This window comes from Dendropsophus ebraccatus, chromosome 9, assembly GCF_027789765.1.
Source record: "Dendropsophus ebraccatus isolate aDenEbr1 chromosome 9, aDenEbr1.pat, whole genome shotgun sequence".
In the NCBI taxonomy this organism is placed as follows: domain Eukaryota; kingdom Metazoa; phylum Chordata; class Amphibia; order Anura; family Hylidae; genus Dendropsophus; species Dendropsophus ebraccatus.
The window spans coordinates 33,720,832-33,740,657 of NC_091462.1; the positions used below are offsets into that span (position 1 = coordinate 33,720,832).

The 19,826-nt window shown below is 40.5% G+C and overlaps 1 protein-coding gene across 2 annotated transcripts in view; it reads left to right on the forward strand.

The window, feature by feature from the left end:
• Positions 1 to 19,826, forward strand: part of ITGA6 (integrin subunit alpha 6) — a 54,570-nt gene extending 34,744 nt beyond the window's left edge. The window contains exons 7-26 of one of the 2 annotated variants that reach the window (XM_069982927.1): positions 3,020 to 3,216; positions 4,135 to 4,226; positions 6,285 to 6,412; positions 6,499 to 6,594; positions 6,941 to 7,002; positions 7,086 to 7,234; positions 8,092 to 8,238; positions 8,362 to 8,474; positions 9,454 to 9,643; positions 9,729 to 9,812; positions 10,476 to 10,555; positions 11,098 to 11,175; positions 11,556 to 11,658; positions 12,116 to 12,292; positions 12,502 to 12,603; positions 13,643 to 13,753; positions 13,840 to 13,938; positions 14,150 to 14,275; positions 15,979 to 16,109; positions 17,701 to 17,789. In XM_069982927.1, the coding sequence (XP_069839028.1) occupies positions 3,020 to 3,216; positions 4,135 to 4,226; positions 6,285 to 6,412; positions 6,499 to 6,594; positions 6,941 to 7,002; positions 7,086 to 7,234; positions 8,092 to 8,238; positions 8,362 to 8,474; positions 9,454 to 9,643; positions 9,729 to 9,812; positions 10,476 to 10,555; positions 11,098 to 11,175; positions 11,556 to 11,658; positions 12,116 to 12,292; positions 12,502 to 12,603; positions 13,643 to 13,753; positions 13,840 to 13,938; positions 14,150 to 14,275; positions 15,979 to 16,086 (2,242 nt within the window). In that variant the 3' untranslated portion in view covers positions 16,087 to 16,109; positions 17,701 to 17,789. Of the gene's footprint in view, positions 1 to 3,019; positions 3,217 to 4,134; positions 4,227 to 6,284; positions 6,413 to 6,498; positions 6,595 to 6,940; positions 7,003 to 7,085; positions 7,235 to 8,091; positions 8,239 to 8,361; positions 8,475 to 9,453; positions 9,644 to 9,728; positions 9,813 to 10,475; positions 10,556 to 11,097; positions 11,176 to 11,555; positions 11,659 to 12,115; positions 12,293 to 12,501; positions 12,604 to 13,642; positions 13,754 to 13,839; positions 13,939 to 14,149; positions 14,276 to 15,978; positions 16,110 to 17,700 lie in introns of both variants that reach the window. The other variant, XM_069982926.1, reaches the window with a different exon arrangement.

The window sequence follows — 19,826 nt, forward strand, 5'->3', positions numbered from 1 at the left end:
AGCAGTGAGGCAGAGAGCTAATTGTATTTAGCTTATTAACCCTTTTTTTGTGTTGGAGCATGTAAAAGAACACTGGGTCACTTACACACTGCAGTACATAAGAGGTTAAGCAAAAGGACACAGGAGACTCTTATCTTCCCTGTGCATCGGGCCCCCTCCCCCCCCAGGGGCCCCATAGCAACTGCCTTCCCTGCCTCTATGGTAGCTACACCACTACCCTGGCATCTCCTAAATCTCATATACCCTGGCATCTCCTAAATCTTTTCTTTGCTTCTTCGTAATAATTTCTCCTAATAATTGTGCCCCATCACATGTTTTTATTAGACAGTTTTTTCCCCATTGCTTACTTGACCGCTGTTCCCAATTTATCTCTCAACAACAGCTCCTTTTCTTCCTTTTCCTTGTTCCTGTTTTACTTATACAAGCTCCGTTAAAATTTCCGATAGCATCGAGCTACCCTGGTTTTGTACTAAAAATATTCAGGTAGACACAGCTATGTTATTTCGAATATAGAATCTTCCAAGTGCTCAAAATACCTAACTAAGCGATGAAAAGCCTTCATACTGTTACAAAAAAAGTTGGGAAGTCTACCCATATTGATTTAAAAAAAAAAAAAAGTAAAAGAGCTTGGTAGGTCCAAAAAAATAAAGACCTGTTCTTGACATAAACCTCACCTTATATCTATTAGGCTTGAGAAACCAGAGGATTGTGCATAGTGACAATACATCTAGTGATTGGTAGTATATGCGTGATATCACTCGAGTGCCCAAGCACTGGGGGTGAGAGCGGCCTCTTGTGATTTCAGGCATAATGCTGCCTGCAGTTACAATACAATACAATAGTGCTTAACAGGAAGGGGAGCCAGTGGCTCTTTGCTGTCAGTCAGAGCACTGCATTGAAAGGAAAAGTCTATGCACTCACTTTTTTTCAAAACTGCTGGGGAGGGTGAACAAAAACAACATGTACTTACCTCCCCTGCTCCAGTGCTGGTGTGCGCTGTCCTCTGCTCCAATCCCCAGCCACTTCCTGGCAGTTTTGGAAAAAAAGCCTGTGTCCTGACTTCTACTTTAACTATAAGAGCTCATTATGAGTGCTTACAGTTAAAGGGCTGGGTGCAGGCTGGAAGCACTTGCCCGGGTTGGCAAGTGCTGCCCTTAACTGCATAGCAGGAACCTGATATTTCCCCCTCTGTTGTTCCATTTTGCTGCATCTGTGTCTGGAGGACGCACATGCAGTCAGGGTTTGGCAGGAGATCCGGGGCATCAGGCTAAAGATTCGGCTTGCGCTCCAGATGCCCAGTGATATGGACATATTCAGCAGGACCATTATTCTATACATGACACCTATACATGAAATACTGTTGTGTTCTTTTTGGAGAAAGGGCAAAGATTTGAACGTTTATTCACTAGGCAAAGTGGTGCTTCAGGTTAAAAACTGTACAACCGTGAGAATTTTTGTAGTTTTGTTGAAATAGAATATATATATATTTAAAGATGTACTCCTGACCTGTCAATTCTAGGACCAAAAGGTGCTTAGTGTCCTGTTCATTGTACAGCAAGGCATGTTAGGGAATTTTCTCCAGTGGAATTTATATATTCTCTTTCTAGTTTTATAGGATGTCATTAAAACCTTTCCATTATTATTGAGCTTCGGGGAGTCTGTTGTTGGCCTGCACAAATGCAAATTAACCATACACACCGTCAACAGCGGCGGATAAGAGAATTGGCAGCTGATAATAGAGACCCTCTGTCTCACACAGTGGCGGCGTTGTATTCATAATGAAACCTGCAGACATCACTCCCTTCCTGTTAGTCACAATCTCATTCCACTTTGGTGTATGTGACATAAAATGAACATTAATATCGATGTTCATACTAGTTGGAAACTAAAAGTGATTTTTTTTTAAGCAAGGGGAGCAACAAAAATATGTTTGTTTGTTTTTTTATTATTAATTTGAACTAATAAAAAACTGAACTTTAATTTACTTAAAGGGGTATTCCGCTCCAACATAATTCATATGTTTGCTGCCAATGGCGAGACTAGCAATTCATTCCATACTTTTTATTATCTATTTAGTCTCCTTCCCTCAGTTCCGAGCTGCTGCTGTCTGCTGAAGACACAAAAAACTGTATGAGCTTTTCTCTCTGTCTCCGCCTCCCCTCCCATCTTATCTACAACTTTGTAATGCTTGGAGGATTAATCACAGGGAGTTCTTCAGAAACTTCGCCTCAGATTAATCCTCCCAGCATTACGAAGTTACAAATTTGCAGATACAGCCGGCTAGGGACTTGTTTACCTCCACTGTCTTGGAAGGGAGGGGGGAGGAGGAGGAGACAGAGAGAAAAGCTCACATACAGTTTTTTGTGTGCTCAGCAGAAAGCAGCAGCTCAGAACTGGGGGAAGGAGACTAACTAGATAATAACAAGTATGGAATGAATTGTTAGTCTCACCATGGTCAGCAACATATGAAAAGTTATGTTTGAGTGGAATACCCCTTTAACTTGTTACGTGTATATGTCTTGGTGATCGTCTAACAGCTCTGGCTTTGTACTTAGATTTTCTTGTATAAACCTAAACCAGCAATGACACCCTGCATGTATACTTGATGATACAAAAAGACAAGCAGTATATCTGTTTCTTTGATGGCGGACCTTTTTTTTATGAATGAAAATATGAATAGGGCCTTTAAAACCTCATTCACACCCAAGCATTTTGTTTCTGTTGTGATTTTGAGGTCATATTGTGCATTTTCAAATCTGCAGCATGCCCACTATGTTTGGGATTTTTCATGAATTTTTCATAGTTTTTTCATTTGTTTTCTTTCATTGTATTCTTTACTTTTGCCTATGTGTGAATAGGGTTTTAAACACCCCACTTACATATTTTGTACTGTACTGTCTGCAACAAATCCATGTCTGAATGTGGCCTAATACTCTTAGCTTGGATAAATAAGAATTTCTTACAGAAAAATTAAATATTGCATTGTCTTAGTAATAACCTAAATGCGTCCTCTCCACAGATGGCAGGATATAGTTGTCGGAGCACCTCAATATTTCGATAAGGATAACAAAGACATAGGGGGAGCTATCTACGTGTACATGAATCAGGGGGGAAAATGGGAGAATGTTAAACCCATCCGAATTGAGGGTCCAAAGGATTCCATGTTTGGGATTTCTGTGAAGAACATTGGAGATGTGAATCAAGATGGATACCCTGGTAAGAGAAATCTCAAATGTATATCACTAATACAATTGATGATATGTCTATAGTATAGACTGTCTCTTGGAATGTACTGATCTATGTATGAACATACAGCTTGTGGGGAGTCTAGAGAGCAATGCACCATGGGAAAAAAGTATGCAAATTAGTTCTCCTTCAGATGGAAGAAAACTTTCTCTCTAGTGCCACCTATAGGTGACTACCGAGGTCAGTGTTCTGTACAAGTAGCTAATGATCTAATTAACAGTAATTACCATGGAAACACTTCATAAAGAAGTTGGCACCAATCATAAACTCTTGGTATATTTATCTTCTGTATGTATTTTAGGAGATAGTATACATGCATATAGTTTGCAGGCCTTAAAGGGGTTATCCAGGATGCGAATAAGCACAGCTACTGTCTTGCAAAAACAGCACCACCCCTGCCCTCAGGTTGTGTGTGGTATTACAATAAGGCTCCATTCACTCCAATGAAACTAAGATGCAAAACCCACGCCCAAACTGACGATGAGAGTGGTGCTGTTTCTGGAAGAAAGTAGCCATTTTTCTCGAAGCCTGGATAACCCCTATAAAAGTTAGGGGATATTTTTACTTGTCAATATCCATAGGATAGGGGACAAGTATAAGATCATGGGAGGTCCGACAACTGGGATCTCTAGAGTGGTGCCCCAACTTCTTTGCTTTAAATGGAACCATGACCCACAGCTCCATCCATTCTCTATGGAGCTATGGATTTTCTATAGAGTGCTGTACCTGGCTATCTTTTGGCTCCATAGAAAAGCTTACATCAAAATTTGTCCCCCTAAATGACAGGGTTTCCCTCCATTTTGTCTTCCTCTTGCGTTTAGTAGAAATAATTGTTAACAAGGCCTGTTTGATATTGGGAGCTCACGACCTGTATATTTTGCTTACTAGACATTGGAGTTGGAGCACCATATGCTGATGGCTTCGGTAAAGTCTATATATTTCATGGATCCAAAGATGGCATCGTCCGAGAACCATCACAGGTATATAATTATTACTTTTACGTTACATACAAAAGTGTAGAATCCACCATACCGGCACAAATGTTTTCAGTCTCTGTATGAAGATCATAGTCCATATCGTCCATAAAGGTTTATGCTTCTACATCCCAGTTTTGGAAAACTCCTTCGAATGGAAACATAGCTTCAAGTTCCTTAAAGCACAATCTGTTCCTGGACCTTTATCTATCCTGAAGAATTAATAATGCTCATATGTCATATAACAGGGGGGCTTTGTGCCCCCTTAAGTACCAGGCTCAGGGTGTTACCTCTGGCCTCTATATGGCTATGCCCCTGCTCTAAGCTGGTTGCAGGGGCCCTACTATGGGGAATCGCATCAATAAGCTGATTGTAGCTAAAATGCCATTGTGCCCCTGCTAGAAAAACATAACATTTTGTCCATAGTGTTCTGATCTTTACTATGAATGGACTATTGTTAGATGGAATGCCTGCTCTTATTATTCCTTCTTATATTGGATAACACAATGGTGGATGCTTGGGTAGCGGAGTAATTGTCCATAGCTGCTATGCACAACTGAGCTGCATTTCCTGTGCATGAATAGATCAATCCTCTTGGCCGTCCATTGTGGCTCTTGTGTACACCCCACCACTGTCCTCTGGCAGGACAGCTATTTGCCCCATGACCTACCATTAGGCACAGGGCAGGATGCTTTCTGTTGGTCATTGTATTACACCAGGTGAAGTATCCTCCGAGCACCTTAATTCTAGAGATGAGCGAACTTAGGGCCCTATTCCACCAGACATTTATCGTTCAGATTATCGTTAAATTGTTTGAATCTAAACGATAAACGTTCGGTTGAAATGCAGTTAACGATTAACGACCGAACAAGAAATCATTGATCGCTTAATAAGATCTGGACCTATTTTTATCGTTGCTCGTTGGCAAAACGTTCGTAAATTGTTGGCATTGAATAAGACGTCGTTCGGTCGTTCCCAGTAGATACGAACGCAATAGCGAAGAAAAAACGATCGCAAATACGATCATAAGTAACGATTATTGTTCCATGGAAATGAGTGAACGTTTTCAGGTCTTTCGCAATAGCGGTCGATTGAGATCGTTAATCGTTAACGATTATGCAAATGATGATCGTCCGGTGGAATAGGGCCCTTAGTCTGAGCCCAAACTCTCTGCCATATGCCATATGCCGTATCCATGGTTTCCCCGACTCCCTAGGGCTGCATCCAACTACTTCAGCCACCAGTTAGACTGGGTTCACACTACGTTTTTGTAATCTTGAATCTGGAAAGAGATGCGTTTTTTTCCTAACGTACACAAAAACGTACTTGACCTTTTTTTTGTGTATGTAAAAAAACAAAAACAGATGCATTTAGGTCTAATTATTTTTATAATGGAATTCAGTGGAAAAACGGATCAAAATAGAAGCACACAATTGCATCCTGTTTTCCATCCATTTTTTGCAAAAACGAATGGGAAAAAAACGGATTGCAAAAACAGTGTGAACCCAGCCTAATCAAATGCAGAGAGTTTGGGCTCTGACGACGTTTGCTCCTCTCTGTCTAGTACTCTTTTAATATTATTAAATTACAGTATCAATGTAGCAACAATTATATCTTTTGCAGTGAGAGATACCATTACCAGTCTCATCTGTGTTATTTAACAGTATCATTTCCCTATATCACACACAGTAGAGTTTTTTTTTAAAGGGGTTATTCAGCGCTACAAAAACATGGCCACTTTCCCCCTACTGTTGTCTCCAGTTTGGGTGGGGTTTTGAAACTCAGTTCCATTGAAGTAAATGGAGCTTAATTGCAAACTGCACCTAAACTGGAGACAACAGTAGGGGTAATGTGGCCATGTTTTTGTAGCTCTGGATAACCCCTTTAACTCTTGATCTTCTAGTTGTAGAATAGGTCTCCACCTTCTCATTTGAAATACAGCACTTTACGTTTTACCTAGACCCCAATATAAGAAGGTTTCCAACAAGGCATTTATAAAGGGATTAGGTGTAAGTGGATTCCATCCTGAATTATATTGCTAGTAACATTGTGTCTTTTATGAAGATTATTGACGGAAGAAGCACAAGCACCAGATCCTTTGGCTACTCCATCGCTGGAAATATGGATCTAGATAAGAATTACTATCCAGATATAGCAGTGGGATCCTTGTCTGACTCTATAAGTGTATTTCGGTAAGATAAACTTGTCCTAGCTTCCTAACCTGTACAATTGCATCCTGCAGATTTGCCATTTACAGTATATATGTCTTTCTGTGTAGGTCCCGTCCAGTGGTCAACATCCAGAAGACTCTAAAAGTGACGCCAGACAAGATAGATTATAATAAGAAAAACTGTTTGCTATCCAGTGGAATCTGGTAGGATATAATAAGATATTTGGCTTTGGACTGTGAGTTTTACATATATTACATTAAGACTAGAGATGAGCGAACCGGGTTCGGGTTCGAGTCTATCCGAACCCAAACGTTCGGCATTTGAGTAGCGGTGGCTGCTGAACTTGGATAAAGCTCTAAGGTTGTGTGGAAAACATGGATACAGCCAAGGACTATATCCATGTTTTCCACATAGCCTTAGAGCTTTATCCAAGTTCAGCAGCCACCGCTAATCAAATGCCGAACGTTCGGGTTCATATGGATTCGAGCATGCTCCAGGTTCGCTCATCTCTAATTACGACCTAATCTAAAATGTTCTTCTATCTTTCAGCTTGAAAGTCGAGGTGTGTTTGTCATATACAGCGATACCTAAAGATTACAATCCAATATTAAGTAAGTGCACTTCTTGTATTTGTATTGGTTTTTATTTAGCTGCTATGTTAGATCTTATACTCATGTCCATCTCTGTCTCTTAGCTCTCAGTTACACACTTGAAGTTGAAAGTGTAAGACAGAGCCTAGGCCTGTCCTCCAGGATTGCCAATTTCTCAGGGCCGGTAACAGACACAATGGAACTGAGATCGCAAAATAAAGCGAAATGTTCCGACACCACGCTGCATCTACAGGTAAGGGGACGGACTTAGTAGATACTTAAAGGAATTATGCAGGCTTAGAAAAACATGGCCTCTTTCCTTCAGAAACAGCACCACTTTTGTCCTCAGTTTGGGTGTGGGTTTTGCAGCTTATTTCCATTGAAGTAAATGGGGTTGAATTGTAATACCACACACAACCTGAGGACAGGGGTGGCGCTGTTATTGCAAGAAAGTAGCTGTGCTTTTTCTAATCAGTAGTATGGAGACTTATTTTTCAGGAAGTACTCCATGAGAAATTAATTTTAATTTATATAAGGACCTGATGTGGCCCTGAAACGTGTTGTCTGTGATAACGTTCTGCCTTATGTCATCAACATGATGCTCTTCCAAACAGCCTTATGGCATTTTAACCATGAAACCAGATCCTTTAGAAGTAGGAAAGCTGTTTTATACCAGCCAGATCAGAGTCCCCTCAAAAAGGAGATGCCATAGACGCAAAACAGGGGGTACTTACTCTCACTGACCTCTATATGATTTCTCCTGGGCAGAAGAAATTCTATGACTAAGAATAACAGTAATAATAATAATAATAATTATTATTATTATTATTATACTATTGTTTTTGTTACTGTTAATATTATTATTATTATTATTATTATTATTATTATTATTATTACTATTGTTTTTGTTACGGTTTTATTATTATTATTTTTACTATTGTTTTTGTTACTGTTAATATTATTATTAGGTTTTTCAAAGATTTTTTATTAGTTTTTTCCAAGAATGAATAAAGCCCAACATTATTTATGCAATATTATTGTATAGTAAATATATGAATTACTTTATAATGTCCTCATAGAACTGACCATAAAATTATCTGCCTTTTAAAGGAACATATTAAGGACAGACTGCGGCACATTCCCGTGTCTCTTACTGTAGATATCAAAAATGTCCGCCGGAAGAAGAGGCAGAGCAGTTCACTGCCAGAACTTGTGCCAATCCAGAATGCAAATGAGCCGAAAAAAGTTACTGCAGAGGTAAAGTATTAATATTGCAACAGGCCAAGCTATATACTTGCAGGCCGGTTATACTACCGACCTAGTGTAGAGCTTTTAGCATATGTGTGCATTATTGGTGATCTTTAATCTTAACTCGTTCAGGTTCAGTTTTTGAAAGAAGGATGCGGAGAAGACAATGTCTGTAACAGTAATATGAAGATCGCTTACAAATTCTTAAGTGTGGATGGACAAGACTCTTACAAAGAACTGAAGAGGTAACATTTATTGTCTGATGATCTGGTTTAGTAACAAAGACTGACAACTTGAAGATAGTGTGTACTTTATTAATTGGGTTCCCAGAAAGACTTTACACCAGTACCGTACATGAGTTCAAAGGTCAATGAAAAAGTGACTGTAAAACTATCATAGGCAGAAAACCATTCACATAGCTCTATAGCCAAATACAGTGTTGCCTTGGATTACGAGCATTATTCGTTCTGAGATACAGGAGGGAGCTGTAGATCCCCAAAATGCAGTAGTGTAGTACAACAGGCTAGAATAGAGAAGCAGGGCTGCTGTCAGAGGTCTGTGTGGTCACATGACAGCAATGGGGAAGGCGTGTGTGTTTAGCATGGACCAATCAGGCAGTGAGAATCTCAGAGCTGTGCAGGAGGACAGTGACAGAAACCTTTCAATACAGCAGTGTAAATGGCTGAGTGTAAGTGCAGGCACATTATAACAGCAGTGTGTATACCTGAGTGTAAGTGCAGGCACATTATAGCAGGAAAGGAGAGAATGGGAAACACAAGGGATGACAGAGACTGCTGAAAGGAATGAGCAGGGCAGATGTGGGCACATAAATGCAGCATTATCTGTCCGGGGAGAGAGGGGTTACAGCTATGCTATGTCCCCTTGATACAAGCCCTAGCCTTAAGTGGATCTGCTATGATTTTAAAGGTGAGGGAGAGTTCCTGGGTCAGAGTACAGTGCTGTAGACCCCGCTATGCAGGCCATGCCCCTCCCCCACTCACCCTCCCACCCAGTACAGGGAGCTCTTAAACCAAAGCAATGCTCTTAAACCAAGTTACAATTTTGAAAAACTGTGAGCTCTTTTTGCAAAATGCTCTAAATACAAGTTACTCTTAAACCAAGGTACCACTGTGTGTCAAACACTACAATTACTTGCTTACTGACAGACTGCATAGATCTTTTAAAAAAAATTGGTTTCTTAGTTCAATTCTGTTAATTTTCTAGTGAGAATGGTGTTCCAGTTCTGGCGCTTCAAGATCAGAAAGCCATCGCTCTGGAGATCACAGTGACGAATAAACCCTCGGATCCAAACAATCCTAAAAAAGATGGGGACGATGCTCATGAAGCCAGACTTATTGCCGATCTACCAAACACCTTATCGTTCTCATCGTCCAAGAGCGCATCAAAAACCCCTGTAAGTAATATGAGGTAATCGATTGCCTGCCAATGGTAAGCCACCATTTTTAGACTAACAAGTTTGTTCTCCCATGGAAACACAGGAGCGAATTTCTTTCTGCTCATCCAACCAAAATGGATCCAAAGTGGAGTGCGAGCTTGGAAATCCGTTCAAAAGAGATTCCAATGTAAGTGATGCATTTCTTTATTAAGCTTGAGATTAGCGATGGCTCCTTGGCAAACGTCTGCTTTGAATTCCAGGTCCAGGAAGAAGGGAGCAGCATTGGGGTTATCATTCTCTGTCCCCATGTGATACTATATTCGCTCTCTGTTACCCCTCAAAAAATTCAGCTGCAGGGTCTCGCTGCCGTTCTAATATTAGAGGGGTTGTCTTTGATGAAACAACCTACTGTATTTAAGATCCCCATGATGTGACAGGTTGATTGTCACTGATCTAAAGGTGCGCATACACCTTATACTGAGGGCGGTGGAATCTTCTGCTGGTGGTATACAGTATATGGGGGCCTCCCAACTTTAGTGTCTTTTGCCTTCATTCTTCCTCTCATACATTTTTGTGCACGTGCAAATATGGCTAAAATTAGGATTATGGGTAACAATATTTTTAGACTATATACAATGGCCCAGATTTAAAGTGAAACTGGCTCAGTTGCCCCTAGCGACCAATCAGATTCCACCTTTCATTCCTCACAGGCTCTTTGGAAAATGAAAGGTGGAATCTGATTGGTTGCTAGGGGCAACTGAGCCAGTTTCACTTTACACCATGTTTGATGAATCTCCCTCAATATTTCTACACTTATGTGGATGTGTAACAAGGTGTTGTTTTCTTCCAGGTGACCTTCTATCTGATTTTGAGCACTAGTGAAATAACGGTGGACACCAAGAAGCTGGAGATTCCTCTCACTTTGGAAACGTATGTGTTCTCAATAGAGTGCTCAGATGTTAGATCAGTGATGGGGAACCTTGGGCCTCCTCCAGCTGTTGCAAAACTACAATTCCCATCATCCCTGGACAGCCAAAGCTTTAGCTGGAGGGCCGAAGGTTCCCCGTCCCTGTGTTAGATGTTCTAATCAGTAAATTAGAAATTCAGGTGATACTTGCGCTTTAAAGTGTCACTGTCACTTTTTATAAGTCATAAGTTTTGATCAGTCCATGTCTAAATGTTCAGACCCGTACCGACTCATTATGCTGACAAAGAGCAGGGAGAGGAAGCGCTGCAGCGTGGTCTTCTCCCCGCTCGTTCTCCCGATCGGTACGGGTCTGAACACTCAGACCTGGACCAATCAAAACTTTTGACATGTCTCTTAAACTGCTTTGTTTAGGCTAATTTTGTCATGCTGATTAGTCGTTGACATGTTAGACTATTAATTTTGCAAACAAACTATAAAATAAATTCTTTTCTTTTTCTTTTTTTTTTTATTTTTTTTTTGTTACCCATTTCTTCGCCCCTTACAGAACCAGCTCACAACCAAAACTAGGACCTGTAGTTGCTGAGGCTCGAGTGGTGGTTGAACTTCTTCTTTCTTTAACAGGGTAAGTTGATGTCTCCAATTAAGATGAGTATTATGACACGAGAAAGTATATAAGGGCATGTTCACATGGTTATAAAAACCACATTTATAGATAGCCTCCAAAACAGTGTGCAAATCAGCTTTTCTCCTTTTTTGCTACGTGTTTTTTTTTTTTTTTAAAGGCATTCTTGGACACTTTATGGGTGTTTTTAAAACTCTTTATGTGGGAATAGTTTACAGTACACACTTTTTGATAAAGTTTGAGACACGTCCTGTAAAAAAAAAAAAATTATAAATTTTTGTCTGTTTTGTTTATCTCTAAGGGGGCTAATTGAAAGTGCAATTTATTTATAGGTGAACGGCCAAATTCTGATATGGTCTGATTATAACTTTGTTAAATAGGATTGCAGATCCCTCTCAGGTCTACTTTGGAGGTAAAGTCCGTGGAGAAAGTGCTATGAAAACAGAAGATGAAGTTGGGAGTCCGGTTAACTTTGACTTCAGAGTGAGTATTTAGCTTGGTGACAAAGAAGTATTCTGATATTTTTTGATGTTAGAGCGCCCCCTGCAGGCTTTATAGGATAGTGCAGAAGCTTTGTAAAACTTGCGCTGTATTTATTATCGTAGTTTCATTTCACTTAACATTCACTTAACATTTTTTGATCGGTCATTTGATAATGCAGTATTGACTTCTAATGTATTCTATTGAGGTTTCCATCATGTTAATATTGAAATAATGTTAATATGCTAATAATGTTAATATGAAATATTAGTGCTGCCCATGGTACTTTTGTGGTTTTAAAAATTCTGGAACAATTGACACAAGAGAAGTTATTATGACAAACCTGGTTCTAGGACACTATAATAAATCTCATAACACAATAAAAATGGAACACTAATGAAATATCATGATTGTTCTCCCTAATGAATTTCAACCTCCTTATATGTTTCTTACTCTTCAGGTCACTAACTTTGGGCGGCCTCTTAAATCGTTGGGCACAGCATTTTTAGAAATTCAGTGGCCGAGGGAAATCACCAATGGAAAATGGCTTCTCTACATTGTAAAAATAGACGCCAAGGGACTGGATAAAAAAATCACGTGTCAACCATCAGAAGAAATCAACAAACTAAAACTGCTGGTATGTTCTAGCTATACCCTGCTGCCAGGCCTCTCAGTATTAGAAGTATTGTAGTAAAATGGTTATGGCTTTTATAGGAAGCCCAGGACTTTTACCTAGTGATTCATTGTTTTGTAGCTATAATATTGTATATCACCGATCGGCTAAAGGAATTTGTTAGGCTCTTTTTGTTTCTTGTAGAAGTTTATCCATTCTTCTCTTTGTGGCAGGAGTCTGGTAAAGTACGAAACAGACGGGAGTTACCAGAAAAGCAAAGCGATCCGGATGGCAAATCCTTTTCCTTTTTTTCGGATAGGAAGTACATGACGTTGGTAAGAGACGGTGATCTGATCTCCTATGTCTTTGTACAAACAAAAAAATGTTTTTCCTAATCTGTACAAAAGTTAAAGGTGACCTTTCAGTAGCCTCTTTGTTAATATGCAATTAAGGGCCCTATTCCACGGGCCGAGCAACGATGTAAACGAGCGCCGATCTGCTAGATCGGCGCTCGTTTACTGGGCCTATTCCACGGCTCCGATGATCGTTAATCGAGGGCTGCAGGGACATCGTTACCGATGTCCTTGCAGCCCTTGCAGCAATACAGGGCAGGAGAAGCAGGAAGCAGCCCAGGAGAAGCCCGGACAGGTAAAGTATGATTCTGCTTCTCAAATCGTCAGTCGCCCGCCGCGCACCACTATTCCACCGTAGTGATGCGCGGTGGGGGACCGATGATTTTAGGTCGTGCCCTAAATGAACGATCAGACGATGACACGATCATCGGCTGATCGTTCTCTCTATTCCACTACTTCTCTCTATTCCACTATTCCACCGATTATCGCTCCCGTGGAATAGGGCCCTAAGGCTCAAGTGCCAATTTCCTCTAACCCTCCAGGACATGTAAGGGCCCTATTACATGGAGCGATAACCTGCTGAATCCCTCCATGTAATAAAGACAACGATCAGCCGATGACAGCTATCATTGTGTCTTTAGGTCCTGACCTAAAATCATCCGCCACCTGGCACGCATCACTACGTGTAATAGAGATGCGCAGCTGCACCGTAGACAGGAATCAGGAATCAGTAAGGGTCTATTTACACAGAAAGATTATCTGACAGATTATCTGCCAAAGATTTGAAGCCAAAGCCTGGGATGGATTTGAAAAGAAAAGAAATCTCAGCATTTTCTTAATGACCTCTGTTTATAGTCTGTTCCTGGCTTCGGCTTCAAGTCTTTTGCAGATATAATCTGTTTAATAATCTTCCTGTGTAAATGGACCCTTAGCTATTGAATCTGCAGACCAGATCCCATCTATGCAGATCTAAATCTCATCTATTGTGATTCACGGTTATTATTTCTCTCAATGATTTCAGGACTGCAATACTCATGCACGGTGTGTGACAATACGATGTCCCCTCCAAGGTCTGGATAGTAATGCTGTTATTACCATACGCTCCAGGTTATGGAACAGCACATTCCTAGAGGTACTATTGTGGCAATAACACTATTTACATCTATAGTTTTATTAAATTGCACTTGTTCAGTTTTAAATTTTTACCTTTATTATCAGGAATATTCAAAAATGAGCTATCTGGACATACTGGTGAAAGCCTCCATCAGTCTGGACACTCCAGCCGACAACATTAAATGGACTAATGAAGGTTATCAGGTAAGTCAACATAGGTTTAGCTTGATGCAGTGAAATTATAGGAACATTAGCACCAGAAGGTACTAATTCTCTATGCAGGGGACTGGCTTTGACTTGCAGGAAGGTGCTGAGGGAGGAGACATGCATGCTGCAGCTCACCACAGCCTTTTTAAAGAATAGTGGTAAATGTGCAACAGTTGCAGAATACTCACAAGATTTTCTACATGTGTAGGTGCGCGTTACAGTGTTCCCGGAGAAGACACAGGTGCAATACAGTGGAGTACCATGGTGGATTGTGTTGGTTGCTATACTTGCAGGAATTCTTATGCTTGCATTATTAGTGTTTATATTATGGAAGGTGAGTACCCTCTATTGGACTGTGTAAAGCATATCATGTTATTGCAATGCTTATTGACATTGACAGAAGCGGCCCATATCTTGGCATTCAGGAAGGGGTCACTGGCACCTTGAAAACCAGCCAACTGGTTAAAAAAACATAGGGAAGGTAAAACTGCTTGTATACATATAGTCTATTGTGTTTAACCAACCAAAAGCACTGTTCTAGTGACTACACTTAGTCCATTTACAGATGCATTCTGTTTTGTGTGATGCATTTTTTGACTTTAACCAGTTTTTTTTTTTTTTTTTAATCTTCCCTAATCCAAGAACACCCCCCCCCCCCCAAATTACAGTAGAGGGCCCCCATGGCTATGATCATATGCACACTTGGCTGCTCAGCATGTATTAGTATGGATATCCCATAAAATACAGCATATAACCAGAGGGCTTCATACAGATAATATGGCCATCATGGCAATAATTTGTTCCCCAGTTTGAAAACAGGTGGCAAATGGAGATGGGGATCAATGTCCTAGATCAGCTGATCTTTGCAAATTCTTGTTAATGGGGTCAAAAACTTAAAAACAAGGACCCAACTCTCCTAGCTGAATGGAACAGTGGGTCAGCACCTGCGCCATTCCTTCTGTGTGGAGCTGCTAGAGATAGCACTGTGGATATGTTTTGAACACTGGAATACCTCTTTAAGGGATGGGGAGGGGGGTTGGTAATTAGGAATAAAAGAGATTTCCAGGACATTAATATTAATGATTTATGCTTAGAATGGGCCTTTAGTATAATACAGGTATAATTACCCCCCCCCCCCAACACACACACTGATCAGCTGATTAAAGGGGTCGCAGCCTTGGTGAGTACTGACGCCTCTTCACTCTTTTCCAATCACAGCTCTGTATGTTTTATAGTGGCTGTGTCTGGTACTGCAACTCACTCCTATTCATTTGAATGAGATTGAGCTGCGGAGAGCTGCATTTCCAGGTGCAGCCACTAGTATGTATGGAGCTGTTTCTGGTAAACTATGAGAGGCTACAGCTCTCACCAAAGTGCTGCCTTTCCTCCAATCAGCTGAGAGTCAGAACACTCCTGTCTGATATTGATAGAAATCAGTCCTGGAAATCCCCTTTAAGGGATCCAACCTTTTAGGCTATATTCACACATCTGTAGTGCAGCCCGTGACCATGGACCCGCGGCCAGGGCCAGTACTACGAATGTGCATCTGTAGTGCTCTGTGCTTCACCGAGCACTACATTGCCATTCCATTAGGGTAGCGATCCGTGCCGCAAAATGCGGTCCGCATTACAACATGTCTTTTTTTTTTTTTTCCGCCACGGATAGCGGCCCCGTACACACATACGGATGTGTGAACGGGGCCATTGAATACAATTGGTTCTATGTTCTGTCCACAATTGCGTGACCCGCATTTGCGGACAGAACAATAGACGTGTGAATGTAACCTTACACTATGAGACACTGATATGGGACACCAAACCTGTAGGCCAAGGGTGTCAGACTGGTGGTCCTCCAGATGTTGCAGAACTTCTATTCCCATCATGCCTGGACCGTATGTTTGACACCGATGCTGCAGACCCTCACCACTGTGACCACTGTTCCTCTATGACATGCTTTACTGATTTTTTTTGATTTGCCTCCATATTCCTTCCTGCAATCATCACAAATCATCCGACGTGTAACCTTGATTCTTTATAGTGTGGCTTTTTCAAGAGAAGTAAGCAAGATGAATATGATGCCACTTATCACAAGGCTGAAATCCATACTCAGCCGTCTGATAAAGTGAGGCTGACATCTGATGCATAGTATTGATCAGCGTTCTGTGATTGGTAATTGACTATTTATATATATAATCACTGCTTTCTGGGTGTTGGATTGGCTGCAGGATTTCCTTAGAGCATAACACATCGCTTTTGCCGCAGATCACTTTCATTAATCATTGAATTGTCTATCCTTCTTCTTGCCCTGTCTGGCCTTGCAGAGTATAACATGTTCATGCATGGAAAAACTAATAAATAATGGCTATATACTGTTCTGTATCTGTCCAAACACAGTTGACTGGGTTTTTTCTTTTCATAAGAAGATGGTTCTATGAAGATCATTGGACATATTGTAACCTCTATAGCTAAGGAGCATTTCCCCATGAAATCAAAATATCACCTGGAAATATGAGATCCTTTTATTTGGTGTCGGGTGACAACTACTACGCAGTTGTATCAGTGATTTCCATAAAAGGGGTTTAGAAAAACAATTTTTAAATAACCTACAGTCTGAATTCTCAACCATGGTGGGGAACAGTGACATAGAGCATCTGTCACTGTACAGGACCTGTCCTGTCCCATAGTGGTTATACTAGGTATTGCAACTCTTTTCCATTCAAATGGATAACCCCTTTAGGCTGCGTTCACACGTAACGGATCCGCAGCGGGTTTCTCGCTGCAAATTCGCCCAGTAAACTCTATGGGCAGACAAACTCGCAGCAGGATGCACATCCCGCTGCGAGTTTGTCCGCAGCCCACCCCGTTAACCCCCCCGGCCACCGTAGACTATACATCACCTGGTCCCCAATCCGGCTTGCTTCGGGGGTTCCCGGAGGGTTATTTTCAACGGCCGTTATTTTGAGGCCAAATCAACGGCCGTAGAATTACTATCGTACGGGCTAGTCGTGAAACTACGGCCGTTGTTTAATTTTGATTCCTAGCATGATTATAAAGGGGGTGAAACAGGTCATTTACTTTAAATACTGCGCCCAGCCCGAGAAACCACTCAGAAAATTTTTGACATCAAAATCAAGTTTAATTCAGCAGATATAAGTTTTACGTTCGCGGCCGCATTGAAATCCACGGCCGTTGTTGCAGTATTACCGGACGGAAATAATTGACATGTTCATTTTTCACCGGGCCGTATAAACAGCGGCCGTTATCTGATACGTAGTGTGAATTCAACGGCCGTAGTTACATTGCATTGCAGTCATTATAGGGAAATTCAAAACAACGGCCGTAGTTTTGCGGCGCGGACAGCGGCCGTTATTTCATAGTGTGAACATAGCCTTACACTGAATAAATTTTTGAAAGGACAAAAAAAAAAAAATGTAATTGTAAATAAAGGTCAAAAACAAAACATGATTATGAAGAGGAAAATTTTGAATAAAAAATGAAAAGGATAATATAATTTATTTTATTAAATACTCTTATTAAATACTATAGTATTTATGCTTACTATAAAAGTATTAAAACTCCTTCATATTGGTCCCTTCTTAAAAAAAATATTTCTTTTTTCTTTTTTTTGCAGCATTTTTGTCTTTTTCTAACAGCTTTGGGTTTGGTAACGCGCTGCCATGTTTATGTCCATAATGTCTGCAGTAGAATGACCTGCCCTCCATTTTCTCTTCATGATCCGAATCTTCTTCTTTCTTTGCAGTGTGGATTTTTTAAACGTTCCAGGTACGATGACAGTGTCCCGCGATACCACGCTATACGAATCGCCAAAGAAGATCGCCAGTTCAAAGAAGGCAAATTAAAACAGAACACCGAAAAAAAGCAATGGGTCACCAATTGGAATGAAAACGAAAGTTATACATAGAAATCTTATTATTATTATTATTTTTTTTAATTAAGAGGAATTTTAGTAGGAAGATGGCGCCACATTGATGGCATGGGGTATGTGCCAAACAATAGACTTTACTGTTTTCTGGATGTTTTTTTCAAGAAAGACATGTCTTGATCTGAGAAATATTTAATGTGGAGTTTATGGATTGAGGGCATATATAAGGCATATGGACATCATTGAGGGGTTCCTGTGCTTTGAAGGGTTCCTGTGCTTTGGCTCCACCTTGAGTTGATAACCTTTAAGTATCATCCTCTCCTGCTTTGGCGGACCCAGTCCATACTAGTATTACATTGATGCCCATATGAGTGGACACCATGTAATACTACATTTCCCCTATAGTGGCCGCTGCAGGGGACATCTGACCGGCGAGCTAGCTTCAATATTAAAATGGGTTGTCCTTTTATTTGACATGATAGTCATTACCTGTTAATGACTCAATTTTTAAGGTGTGCAAAGTGTGGGGAAGAAGGGGTGCTATGTTTTATTTAATGCTGTTCTGCTGTTATTATGCAATAATGGAGGAATCAGCCACTGAATTATTTCAAGTGCATTACAAATGTAAAGAGGACTTTATAGCTGCTATAAGACCTTTTTGCTAAGTCTGAGATCTGTGATCTGTTTGCCTTAAACCACATGCATCTGTGCCATATAATGTATTCTGTTACTTTGGTAATATTACCTATGCAAACTCTGTGTATACAGGTATATTTCAATGGCACATAACTTTGTAGGCATTAGAGTGCCTAACAGGATTGGTACAGAGTGCTTTTTATCCCTCTATTGCAGGGAAGGGGAACTTGTGGCCCTTTAGTAGTGATGACCAAACATCAGATAAGTGTACGGGTCGGCCACAAGAAGTTGGATGCCACCCTAGGGTGTCCTGGAAAACATGGATACAGCCACAGCTACCACCCTTTATCACTACATCACTACAAAACTACAGTCCCCATGATGCCTGGACAGCCAGAGCTTTGGCTTTGGGGGTCTCAGGCATGATGGGAATTTTTGGGAAAAAGTTGGAGAGCAGCAAGTTCCCCATCCTTGCTCTATTGCAAGGAAATCCTTGTGTTGCATAATACAGAGTGGTTATGTTTTAGGCTTGGTTCACACTACATTGAAGCCATAAAAATCTCCCAATGTATATATGTTTGATGTGCCCATAGACTTTTTTTTACCAAACATACATAGAATTGCCTCAACTTTATTGAAAAGTGGTGTGAACCTAGCCATACTTAAACAATCAATCATGGATTTGCTTCTGCTTTCATTACACATTCCTGTTTAGTTTAAAGCATTTTCCCCCAAAGTGTTGCTTTCCGGCTGTTGCAAAACTACAGTTTTGCGACACTTGGACATGGACAGTTTGGGAATTACCAGTTCAGAGACTGAAAATAATGTAAGAATAAAAAGTAAAATGTGCAATATGGTTCTCTGTCCACATGGTGACGTCTGTAAACCAGATACCAAACCTAGCGACAATGCTTCCATGTTCTTTTTGTATATAGATTAACCCTTGAGCTATTTATTGCTTTCTTTTGCCTTTAACTTTAAAGTATACATATCATGTGTGCACAAGGGAGGCAGCCATTTTGTATCAGTAATATCCCACTCGCCTTTGAAGATGGCCGACTCCACTGTGTTTTGATGATAAATACACTTTAAGGCCAAAGATTTTCTTTTTGATTTTTTTTTTCCCTTTGGGTGTAACTATTGATATAGGGTCAACTAATGCATCTCTCTATTGTGTTAGCTTTCCATTATAATGCAGTAGTCCATTTTATGTTGTTTTTAGTGTGTTAATAGATCTTTCTGCTTCATGCCTTTTCTCACCGCCAAAAGCTTCTTGTGACTTTTTTTTTTTGGCGGTCTTACAATGTTTGCGCTGATTGTGTAAATACTGTGATGTGTACATATAAAATGTTACTTTTAAAGAGGGA